The 12,797-nt window shown below is 42.4% G+C and overlaps 1 protein-coding gene across 8 annotated transcripts in view; it reads right to left on the bottom strand.

Moving 5' to 3' along the window:
- Window positions 1–443: 443 nt before the first annotated feature.
- The window catches only part of ldb1a (LIM domain binding 1a), a 21,283-nt gene continuing 8,929 nt past the window's right edge, over window positions 444–12,797 (bottom strand). For 3 of the 8 annotated variants that reach the window (XM_014339526.2, XM_042228024.1, XM_005940641.3), the window contains exons 3-12: window positions 7,897–7,999; window positions 7,556–7,600; window positions 7,274–7,349; window positions 6,384–6,486; window positions 5,598–5,770; window positions 5,389–5,511; window positions 5,210–5,287; window positions 4,946–5,069; window positions 4,623–4,771; window positions 3,146–3,593 (exon numbers count right to left, since the gene is read on the bottom strand). In XM_014339526.2, coding sequence (XP_014195012.1) covers window positions 3,369–3,593; window positions 4,623–4,771; window positions 4,946–5,069; window positions 5,210–5,287; window positions 5,389–5,511; window positions 5,598–5,770; window positions 6,384–6,486; window positions 7,274–7,349; window positions 7,556–7,600; window positions 7,897–7,999 — 1,199 coding nt within the window. In that variant the 3' untranslated portion in view covers window positions 3,146–3,368. Of the gene's footprint in view, window positions 2,699–3,145; window positions 3,594–4,622; window positions 4,772–4,945; window positions 5,070–5,209; window positions 5,288–5,388; window positions 5,512–5,597; window positions 5,771–6,383; window positions 6,487–7,273; window positions 7,350–7,555; window positions 7,601–7,896; window positions 8,000–10,261; window positions 11,005–12,797 lie in introns of those variants that run through there. The other 5 variants (XM_014339530.2, XM_014339529.2, XM_005940642.3 and 2 more) reach the window with 5 other exon arrangements.

The following is a 12,797-nucleotide window of genomic DNA, read 5'->3' as shown; positions in this document are numbered from 1 at the left end:
ACGAGGAGCACAGGTAGTGAAAGCAGATGAGTTTAAATACCTGGGGTCACCCATCCAAAGCCATGGAGGGTTTGTGTTGACTTGTGAAAGGAGGATAGCAGCAAAAGTGACACTAACAAGACAGGAGGATGAGCTGGAGATGGAAAAGTTGAAGAAAATAAGATCAGGTCAAGTGGTTTAGAGACAAACAGAGAGGCAAGGCTGAGACAGAGGGATGGTGGATATTGGAAAAAAGTATGTTGACACTAGAGCTGCAACTGAGGGGAAAAAAGGGGAAGACCACAGAGAACATTTATGGCGGATATGCAGAGCTGGTGTGACAGACGGGTTTAAGGGACACAGTGAGATGAGATGGCTGCAGATGATTTGCTGTGGGTGCGGTCACCTATGTGTGACAAAACGCCAAAGAGCTTCCTCTATCACCAGCAATAAAGACAACCACATTTTTCCGTGAAAATTCATCTTTATTGATACCATACATGAATTATCAATGACAGAAACCTGGCAAAAAAATATAGATATAAAACCACCCCCATGATGAGGTGCTACAGGAGCCAGCTATGGGTGCATTGCCATTTCATCTCTGTCTCATACACCCTTATATTTCCCCAAACAGAAAACACAGGGTGTTGATAAGTTGCTCCTAGATTCAATTCTGTGTCTGCCTGCTAACTGAAACACCACAAAAGTAGACTAGGGGTGCTGGAGACGATGAATAAGGATTTCAACACAATAGCCTGCAGCCTAGTGTAGATTTACAGATGGCTTTTCAGCCAAAAACGATGGAGGAATTTCTGGCAGGCTGCGCACTCATGTGCTCAGTGAGACCCCTGCTGGACAGTCTACAAATTACCATGCAACAGCTGTTAGCCAGCATCTGGGTGATGCTGTCAGGCAACTTTTTCCCTATTTCTCTGCAAACCCTGACACCACAGCTTTAAGACCAACTTCCCCAAGGGTAAGATCCAATGTCAGTGGTCAACCTTCCTTTTTTGTTAAACTCATCTCTCAGATATTAACATTTATCTGAAAAACAGACATCAAATAGCCTAAAAACAAGACCATAAGTATTATAATTAAAAGGTTTTGGTCAATCCTATTAAATTTCAATAAAGGTCGCACCATTGTGGCACATTTCCAGCATCTAAGGAACTTGAGGCATACAACTGGATGACTTTGAGGTCAACAGTTTCTGTCACCGTTGCCATTTACTGGTTTTCAAATACACCTGACGCTTCCACACCCTCGATGGCATTTAAATTCCTCCTCGATAATACTGAGCCAACAGAACAATGTGCAAACTGCATCTCCGTAAGAAACACAACAGAATGACCTCCGTTGGCATTAACTGACTCAGCAGCCCCACAAATTCCTCCATATATCATCATGAATATTGTACAGGTGGGTTCAACCTAAACAGAACATCAGTACATAGAAAAATAAATACAGTTTCCTAAAATGCGGGCAAAAATCGTTTTTTAAGTCAGTGATTGTACCATTAAAAATCACGTTTTTAAAAAAAAAAAAAAAAAAAACTTAAGAGGTTTTTCATCTCTTTACATTAGATTGAGTATCTCATAGTTCTAGGGAGGAATACATAGAATAACTTTTACAGAAATTACTACCTAAAAATATACAAGCACAGACACAAACATGAGGAGTAAAGCCAACAAATGATTCATTATATAACATAAAACAGCGCCGTTTAAACAGTATAAGAATCTTTACATGTAGCTCCTTGGTCTGCAGCTTTCTTAATTGTACTTAAAAACATTTCTGGGAAGCTTAAGTTAATACAAAAGTCTTATTTTTTATTTTACAACCCCATCAAAAGTTGTTTTTAAAATATTTGAGTAGCAAATTTGATTTCTATCATTATATTCTTTGAATAGAGGACCCTCACCCCAATATAGAGATCTGAAGACAAAGCAAACAGTTCTGCGATGATAAGACAACAGATGTGAACCAGGTGCTCGATGGAAATTTACCTGGGGAAACTGGTTTCCAGTGTGCTACTCTGAACTCGCATCAGATAGTTAAGCACTGGCCCTGTTGTCCCCAGCCTGTTTAGCACTGAAGCCAATGGGCCAGATGACAGCTGGATGTCTGAGACACATGGATGACATATCAAGGATAGACTTACATGAAAGTTATTTACCATCACAATAAGAATGATCTAACAGCAATATTTCTACATTAATATACTGCAGGTTTCAGATGTTTACAGTTCTTACATTAGCAATAATAGAAAAGGAAAAAAAATACACCGTCAATTCATAAGAAAAATAGATTGCCGTTAATAGTGGAAAACAGTGCAAAGAATATTTTGGGGTGTTTTTTGTTGGCTTGCTTGTCTGTTTATTTTTAGAAATTGTTTACAAAAAAATTGAAAAACAAAACAAAATCAAAACAAGTCTAAAACATAGAAAATAAAAACACACTTCTGTTAGCGCCTGGTGCTCTGGTCCAGACACGCTGCATACCACCTTTCTCCAGTACCTCAACGTTTTATGCTGAAGGTGTAAGGTGACCGTGTTAGTGTGTGCGCACTGGTGTGAGTGTGTGCGTGTTTGCATGTGTGTGTATGTGTATGGGTGTGTGTCTGTCAGTGTTTGTGTGTGTTTAAGATTTAGCGTAGTGGTTCTCAACTCCGGTCCTCAAGCTCCGGCACTGTACAGGTTTTTGTTCCAACCAGGTCCTACAAAAACAAATAATTGAGTTTTTAAAAACCGAACGTTGAATTTTGATACTAAGAGTGCACACAGTTTTCTGCAGCCTGCAAAAACATATGTCAAATAAAAGCTAAGCATTCCTTCCCTGTGACATGAGCACAACAGAAACAGCGACGTGCGAGGCTGACGGGAACGCACGCCTGAGAGACCCGAGGTTGGAACAAGAACCCGCTGACATGGGCGCCGCTGCGAGCACTCGGACAACCGGACACGCCAACTCTGGCTCAAACATTGTGGTGAGCGATGATTGCGGGACGAGGGAGGTGGGGGGGTAAACACACATACACGCACACTGCCAGCCCGCCAGACTCACCACACCACTAAGAGGACTGGTTGTAGCCGGGCAGACTAGCGCCAAGGCTGAGCACCAATGATCATGTGAGGGAGGTAGAGTGGCTGAACTGGCCTTTGTGTGACGGCAATAAGCTCGATTGGTCAATCTATTTCACCACCCACTCTCCTTTTATCATGAAAGAACACAACAAATAAAAATTAACTCAACATAAGTGCTCGAAGCCGCCCTCCCTGACCCCTCTTGCTAGCATGTTGGCTCAGGTGGATCCCAGTAAGTTTTTTGGGAGGGGGGGAGGAGAAAAAAAAAAAATACAAAAGCAAAACGAGTTGGGACCCCCTCGTCTACTGGGACGACTGGGAGTTGTCATTCTTGCTCTCCTGACTGGAGGGTGCCTTGTTGTTCCAGGGCGAGTGTGCCCCCAGTGCAGGTGAGCTGTTGAAACTGTCCTCATCCTCCAGGCCATTCGCCCCATCGTACTGCGTGTTCTCCAGCCGCGTGATCAGACGCTCGTCTTCGTCACCAAACTCCCCTCCCATCAGAGTGGGCTCGCCCACCATCATCACATCCTAAAGGGGACAGCAAGGGCCGGTACAAATTATCCCCATAATACAGGGGGGTGCGCGGAATGACTGCACGCATGGGTCACTAACCCTGAACTCAACTCTGTAGTTGTTCATTTCGTTTTGGTTTTTGCTTTAGGTGCAATCTGACTGGGCTCAATTCCAGCATTACATTTATTTGTTTTATGAACGTCATTATACTGGAAATCAAGGGAACCCAAGTATTAAAAGCTTTCCATTTTAGTGTCCTCTTATTCTGAACCAAATCACAACTGGACAATGTGTGTTCAGGTCATCTACTCAGACATTTAAGTAGTCCATGTGGCTCCGACTCCCTGTCCCGAGAACCAGGGTCGAGAAGCCTTTCCTACTGGCCAGAAGTGGGCATCCCTGATCCTTGAGTGCTGCATCACGGGGGTTTTCATTCCACCTCGGGTCTCGTTCGCTCAGTCAAACAAGCAGTGCTGTGTGAAATCACGTGCTCTGATAGACTCAGTGGTAACTCTAAGACCGGGATAACATGGCAGATTTAGAGTGAAAGCCTAACTATCCCACTGGAAATCAGAGCAAGGTTAACCCTACCCCACAGACCCAAAATATATTAAGCAGAGATGGAGGTCAGTTGTACCTCCTCTATATGATAGACCGTTTAACCTGTGGCCCTAGAGGACCAGGGACTGCCCATCACTGGATCACATGAGGGGGTCTAAAAGCTAAATCTATCCTCTGTAGAATTACAAAAACAAAACCACACACACGCACACGCACACACGCGCACGCACGCACACACCCCCACACAAAAACCTAATCCCACCAAACTCCGAGTCCAAATGCCTCCCTGACCTACCTCCACCCAAACCTGGTACTACAACTAAACATGCTAGCAACCCCAGCTCCCACCCAATATACGCATACAAAGAATTTTCTGACCCCTCTGCCCTTCTTTCCAACCCTTACACCCTTTTTTTCCCCCCCATGCCTTGCTCAGCTGAAGTTTGGAGGTGCAGACAGAAGTCAAGTAGATGTAATGCTTACAGGTACCTGGCTGGAGAGTGAAAAGCTGTTGGCTGGACTCTTCTTTTTACTGTTGCTGTTGTTATTGCTGCCTCCGCCAGAGCTCACGGTGCTCCCGCCGGACACCTTCCTTTTCCGCCGCTTGTTTGGAGCTTGTCTGGCAGGCTCAGCTACAAGCACAGAAAGACATGTTTCACATAAATCTCTATAAATCACTAGTTTCTAGGTCATTTACAGATAAGAAACTATCACGCAGCAGCTGCTGGATTTTAGTATGGGTGCTTCAAAGCTTAAATTGAAAGGGTAACTATCATAAATGCCACTGGCTATTTCAAACGCGTTACCTGGAGGCGCTACCATTCTTTGCCACTTTTGGAAGAGGCAGGTCTTCAGGCAGTCTCTGGGGCTCAAACTATAGGTTTTATGCCTAGACATCAATTCTTGCATGGGTTCCAATATCACACATAGCTTAAGGGAAGACGAGAGAGGCCAAAGTTGAATGATAGATGTTAGATTGTTCAAAACACAGATAATTCACCAATATGTTACCAAAAAAAAGAAGAAGAAGAAAAAAAAAAAGAACAAGATCAAGAAGGAAATTTGCTTACACGGAGGTAGTTGAGCGTGGAGTTGGACAGCCCACATCTGGTGATATTTTTAGCCAGCTGATCAAGCATCTGGGGATCCTGGAGGATAGGGGAAAAAAAAACAAACAAGTAATGACCAATTGCACGCACGGTACGTGAATCTGAGTATTAAAGAGGGGCTTGTTTACACGGCAACTCACATGCATAGCCAAAATGCTCCTCGGTAGGACCTCTCTGTGTTGTCTGATGCTGAAGTGCCACGTCTTGATCCTCATCATGTCGTCAAACATAAACTCTAGGTACAGGCGGCCCTCAACACAAATCTAAATCAAACAGCAGAGATCATGGGTTACCATCTCAACAAAAGGTTCAGAGACAATTGTGCGTCTATTATCCACACTGACATTACCTGTGTAAACATAGGTTTGCCGTTCTGGGTCACCATGGTGCACTGGTCACAATCGAGAGACACAAAGTTACTATGGAACGACTCCTTTGGATGCTTCAAAACATAGAAGAGCTCAGTGGCGCCCCCCTCAAAGATACTTCTGAAGTACCGGGGAATCAACGTTCTGCCGATGGCTGCAGACAAAATGTGCCAAAGTTAAAAGCTTAAAGCTGACAGGACATTAAATAAAAAAAAAAAAGCTGTCATCTGATTTATAAAAACCTTATAATACGGTACAACCCCAACAGACCACTCTTCTCTTAGACAGCAGGACATTTAAAAGTAGCATGGGAGGCAGAGCCTTCAGCTTTCAGGCCCCTCTCCTGTGGAACCAGCTCCCAGTTTGGATTCAGGAGACACCCTCTACTTTTAAGATTAGGCTTAAAACCTTACTTTTTGATAAAGCTTATATTTGGGGCTGGATCAGGTGATCCTCAATCCTATTTAGTTATGCTGCAATAGCTCTGGGCTGCTGGGGCCTTGCCATAATGCAGCAAGTGTTTCCTCTTCACTTACTTCTTTTCACTCTGATTATAAACCACTCTGCATTTAATCATTAGTTATTATTAATCTCTGGTTCTTTTCTACAGTGTGTCTTTTCTCCTGTCTCTCATTCCCACTGTTGCCAAGTGCTTGCTCATAAGCAGGTCACCTGATTGTTGGGGTTTTCTCTTTATTATTGTAGGGTGTTAAAATAAAACATATTCAATGACAAGCAGCTATCATTTCTTTGAAAACATTTCTTACTGTATCGTTTTGGACCATCTTCCAGACAGAAAGTGATCGTGAGCATAGCATCATCTTCAAAAAACTCTGTGGTGAAGGCATCCCACCAGAGATTGTCACAGTCCTACGAGCAGAAGAAGAAACATTTTTCAGTTTTTGATTCCTCAAAATGTGCAGTGAGTTATGTTAAAATAGGTCATGTTCAAAAGGAAGAACAGATGCCATTTGCAAAAAACAAGAACTGGAAATTCATATACCTGCACCTCTCCTATAACCTTTCTACTCCTCAGGACAACAGAATGAAACGCACGCAAAAAGCCCTGCGATTGGCGACCTGTCCATGGTGTACCTGAATCTCACCCTGTGACACCTCAGATGATAGTCATTCAGCAGCTTTAAGCATTTTCTTAAAGATAAATGTTAAAGTGTGTTTTCCTGGATAAGCAACCAAACCCAACAATTCACTCTCCTGAAAGTAAAACTCAATTCCAGTAGTTCTTCCAGCTGTAGATTAGCATGCAAGCATTTCCTGTAGTGGTGCAAACAGCCTCACAACGTAACACATAATGGCTACTCTTTTGCCCGTTTAGGCATAGAAACAGTTGGCACTCCAATTATGTTTTAGCCAGGTTTATCAGATAATCCTATTAGAGTCTGGCTGTAACTCAAGTCTGAGTTCTGACTTAATTTTCTCGCATAATCCCTAACATGGTTACCTACACATCAACAGCTGTTGGGAGGAAAATCTAAAAATAGGGCAACAGTAAGTAGTTTACAGGATCTGCAAAATGTAGTTCTACGAGGACTTTATTACATTTCCTGCTTGGAAATAAAAGACAGGCTCTGTGTTTTTGTGAAACAGTTTGTGTTGGGTTGCTACTACACTGTGTGAAATACAAAACGATTCTCACCTCTGTCCAGTTCTGTAATCTTTTGTTCAGCTCATATATCCGGTAGTCTGTCTGGTTCCCATACGGTGTGGGTCTCCTGAAACAGAAAATGGGGATATTCAACACCCTGCAGTGGGGGCTGCTTCAGTGCACTTACATCTGTAGTGCAAACAAAAGCAATAATCCAAGAGCAGCTTCAAACTAAATGCAGCATAAATTTTTGAACAGTATATGCTATATAAAGGACTTCTGACCTAAAACAGGATCAAATGACGTTAATTATTTAAGCATCAATGTGCTCACCCCATTCCAGGCTCCATGTATGAGGGGGGATACATGGGTGTAGGCCTAGGACAAAAAAAAAAAAAAAAGATATTGATAATCTCCACCAAGCATGTATGCCTTTAATAACATTCTGCAAATAGATTGCATTTCATAACCTCTCCATATTATTAAAATTTAATAAATAAATGTAAAAACAGACGTCTTATATTCTTAAGTAAACATCAAGAAAACTGATTTTATAATAAAAACAAGAAGCCTGCAAGAAGTCAAAAGATAAGACATCAAGAGGGTAACAAATGGCATAATTTACTGGCTGAATGAATTCACAAATTTCCCTTGAGAGCTCAGCTCAGACCTACCCCACATCTCTGTCCAGCATAGCGCCTGGGTGGAAGGGGGGAAAGCTGCCGCCGTTGGGGGGCTCCTTAGGAGAGTACAGCTTGAATGACTTTGACGAACAGCCTGCACACAACCCCAGAGCAGAGGAGGAGGGGGGGGGAGGGGGGGGCAGAGAATTAAAGGAGATTTAGATTACTTTGGATTTAGCTCATTCAAATCGCAGCAACATCTCAGTAATCTAATGTTGGATGATTTTGTTCAGACTTGTTCAAATAAAAGCCCACTGCCATAACAATTTCCTGCTGCTCTCATCATCTAATGCACCTTCAATCTGCTAAATGGACAAGAAAACAAATGATTGTTTTGGGGAGGGGGGGTATATTTATTAACCTGTAGACATCTGAAAACACAAACTGCAAAATGAGTGGAAACCAGATCCACTGGCATATTTTTTGTATTTTTGTGGCACCTGTACCATTACTGGCGACCCTCCTCTCAACATACAGCCCTATGTGAACCTAAAACCATGCCTCTCTACACTGTGTGCTGGACTCCCACTCTTGCTGCCTCTTCTATACCCATCCCCCCCCCCATCCCTACACTGGCTGTTGTTAACCCCTGTCTGCCCAGATAACACAGTCATGCTCAAACAATCTGGCAGTGCTGAGAAAACATCTACTCAAGAAGGCTCCACACAAACAGCTGCTTCAAGTTTTAGGGTCTCAAAAGATATTTTATACCCAGGTTGTAGGAAAACAACCCCTAGAAATCTGAGTCAGACCGGCCAGTCACAGCAACCCTCCAGTTCCCCTACCCTTTGAAGCAGACACAGAAGTGGGGCACCAACATGAGGAATTTAAAGTATGTTTTGATAGGCAGGTATTAGCAACATTTAAATAACATTTGCTAGACCATTTGTATCCAGTTGTTTAACAATGCCTGCACTGCCTGTAAATGTGGTATTCCCAACAGGCACCTGCATAATGTTAATTTGACCTACAATTTATGCACAACGGTTGGTCACTGTCTGCTTGGCATAGGAAAGAGGGGGCTGTACTTAATTAAAACCAGCAGGGGGAGAAACGTCGACTCCCAGCGCCATGCATGCTAATGCAAACCAAAACCATAGAGGGGTGTAAATGTAAGATTTTTGCCACTTTCTGTAAACTGATCGAGTTATCTACATGTGCACCAATTCTCAAATGGTGATTGTTAGGTTCAAACAGAGAGAGAAAAGCATTAATTGTCCTCCTTCACCACACACTACTACAACTCCTCCTCCATTTACTTTCACCCTTTTCTTCCTTCTTTCTGTATACCCTCAAGAGTCATGGTAGGTCATCTTCTCCTCCCTATTAGTATGAGGCTGATCTTGCTCAAGGCCACCCAACAATGGTTCCCTACACATTACCTCTGACCTATACACCCACCCCCAGCAAGTCTAGCCATTAGTCCCAGACTGCATTCAGGCCCATATGATAAGCCTTTGTTCATTTTGATGCTGATCCCACAGCTTTGTGCAAAACATAAATGTCCAGTGTAACAAATCACATCTCTATTGTGAAAAAACAAAAACCAAAAAACAACCTTTCTTCAATCACAACCCTTAATGTGAAAACAGAAACAGCTACAATGAAGCTACAATCAAATTATGCAAAGATATTTTAAAACAAAGGCCCTGAGAAAAAAAAATGTTGACACATGGGGGATTCTCACCTCTAACATAAATACACACACAAATATGAGGTTCAATCAGCAGTACTAAACCCATCTAAAAAAAAAACAAAAAAAAAAAACTTGCAGATCATTAGATCCTTATGCATGTAAACAACTACTAACACGAAAAGACAGGCTCAGAGGCACCTGAGGTTAAAGGATGTCACGTACTGACAAATGACTACAGTCCTTAAGCATCCTTGAACAGAGTAAACTTTAACAAGGTGAGAGATCACGATGCATATTTCACTACGCTAACAAAAGGTTAACTTAACTGGACTTTGATGCAGTTCAGTCCGCCCAAACTGCTTAATGCAAACAATAGAGCTGCATCCAGAGGATGGCCATCAGCCAATAAAACATCCAAAGCTATGTGCAAGACTCCTAACGTATTTGCACAGCTCTCTGGTGTCACCTCATTGCTCCGTGTATTCACATGCATGAGCAGTATACCTGTAAAAATGCGCGAGCATCCACTTTAACAGCACGGGCCAGGCGTAAAACTGAACCACAGGGCCGCGTTCATTAACATTAACCGTTTGCAGAAAACGGATGCCATTGCTAAGCTATTAACCCACTTGCTAAATATTACCGCCCTCCGCTCCCTATCCCCCCGTGTCTGTTTACGATCAATTTCAGCGGATATTGTGAACCTGTGATGCTGCTAACCTGGTATAGCAGTTCGATTGAGTTACCTGCAGAGAAACGTCCACCTAAACGCGGTGCTGCTCAACACCTCGGGTCGGTGTTTCTAGCCAGCTAGCCTTGCTGCTAGCCGGAGCGGCTGGATGGTGAATTCTCCGCCGCTGATAATGTACTCTTGTGGTCCTAAACCAAACAGCTGACGACGGGAACTGAAACACTCCCGCTACTTCCCCGCTTCTGGTGAATTTGCAATTCCTGCTTATATGGTTTAAATGTCATTTGTCTGGAGGACTGTGTTCTACTACTACCGGACCCTTTGTTCCTGCCAGCCGAGACACGAACAAACAAAGGCCCCGCCTTCCTCCAGGCTCCTCCGCCCATCCCTACACACAGACCGGGACAAAAATCTCAGGCCTCAGTCAAGACAAATTGGGGCCCCCAATTTGTCCCATCAGTAGACCAGTGGCCCCCAGTGTAGTACAAGGTGGGTCCCCATTGCGAGGAACAACCGTCTCACTTAATCTTATTCCACAGTCTGACAGCATTGTGGGCCATGCCGTTTCTGTGCCAGCCCTGCGCTGAAGTATAGTGGGTATGAATAATATTTGGGTCAGCAGAGTTTAGGAGGGTAAGGTAGCTCTTTTTTCTTCTTTCATTGATGCAATCAAATATCCATCTGCACTTTGCCTACTGTATTTATTACAAGTCATAAAGTGTCATAGTCTATAATAGCATTGTAATAAGATGCCACACAAGTGAAATACACTGAAACATGTAGCTCACTTGCAAGTCTATCTTTTTGTCCAAGTATTACATGTGACATATCTCAGATATTTAACTATCTTGCACTTCACTTTGTTAAAATTGTGTGTGAACAGGCTGATTTTTAAAACACACCACATTGCTCCCCAACTGCAGTGCTAGATAATTAAATATCTTAATACTTGACCAAGTAACCACGTGTTGCAAAAAGAAAAAAAATGCATCATTATGTCTGCACTTTTTTTTCCTCATTCAAGCATTTTTAATCTAAAAAGTTACATAGACTTCATTACTGCTCAGTAAAAGCTGAATCTCAGATTTCATGATCAGATATGGCTGCAATAAAATATGTCTTTTTCCTACTTTAACTGTGGATCAAAGTGACAGGATTATGTCCCGTGAAACTGCAGTGTCTGAGATGATTTCTTCTCAACTCCCCACGCAGAGTGTCCGACCATTTATGAAAGCTCTGTGTGAGGGCACTGAAACAGTCAATCAGTCATAATGATCACTCATGAAGAATGAGTAGTCCTTTTAGAATATGCTGTAAAAGTAACACTGTGTTAGCAGTGCTGGACCCATTTAAACTAGTGGTCATCCAAGTCCGGCACAATCTTAAAACCCCTTAACCTTTATTCTTTTCATGGAGTGTGAATCAAACATCCTATTTATACCATTAAATCAGTTATGACTTGCTACCGACATAGCGCTTTTAATTGTAGCTTTGTAAAGGCCTATTAAAAGTGATTGACGCGGCTGATGACTCAAATCTTTTCAACCACAGCTCTGTGCCCGTCATAGCCTCAGTTCGCGCAGGCTAATCTGCAGCCTCACTTTTAATCAATAACCACTCTAATGTTTACAAGCAATATATTTGAGGCCTAGAGAACCATTTGTGGTCTCAAAGTGCATTTTAAGCTCATTTGTTGAGGCTTTCACTTGAGCTGCCAGTCAGTTAGAATTTCTACAAGCCGGGAGTGCAGCCTAGGGAAGTGAAGCTATGCTTTTTGAGATGTACAGTAAACACATCTGACCCACACCAGCGTCTCTCAGCGCACAAACCCTATGTTATATATAGAGCAGAGATATGTAAAACTGTATGCAAAAAAAAAAAAAAAAAAAGCAGGCACTGCTGTACGCAGTTTTCAGAGAAGGATGCACCACCTGTGGTCTAATCTGTTAGTGATAACACAAGCCCAACTTTGAGATCGCTTGTTGAACAAAACCATAGCTGGCTGGTATATCAACTCCTTGTGCAAGTCAGTTTTGATGGACTTGCACAGAGGTGTGAAAGGACAGCATCTCCCTCTGCTGGCAGATGCTGATAAAAGAAAAAAAATGTATCTCATGCTTCAAAGTAGAATGAATTTACTGTCCTGGAGTTTACAGTAATATTTGATTTTGGCCATAACAACAAATTTGTACATGCTCAGCTGTAGTTGTATATTAAATTCTATTATCAACAATATACATATGCACAAAATCCATTAGTGTGGATTTCATGGCAATATGCATTACCACATGCATTACTCTGAACTGAATCCTCTTTAATCTGTATTCGGTAAGAGTCACATTTAGCACATAGTCACCTGGCAGGCAGTGATAACATTAAAGGCACCATAGCGCAGGAACTAAGTCCTATTTTGGTCTCAGAAAAGGAGGTTTTGAACTGCACAGGTATTCGTGTACAAACACCGATATATCGTCTTTTTTTTCCCTCTATATCCATATCTATAGATATCTATCTATCCATATCCACAGATATCTATCTATCCATATCCACAGATATCTATCTATC

Source organism: Haplochromis burtoni, unplaced genomic scaffold (genome assembly GCF_018398535.1).
Source record: "Haplochromis burtoni strain Fernald_Lab_line unplaced genomic scaffold, NCSU_Asbu1 Contig_296, whole genome shotgun sequence".
Classification (NCBI taxonomy): Eukaryota; Metazoa; Chordata; class Actinopteri; order Cichliformes; family Cichlidae; genus Haplochromis; species Haplochromis burtoni.
The sequence above is the reverse complement of the archived record's forward strand: the minus strand, read 5'-3'. Positions and strand labels throughout refer to the sequence as shown.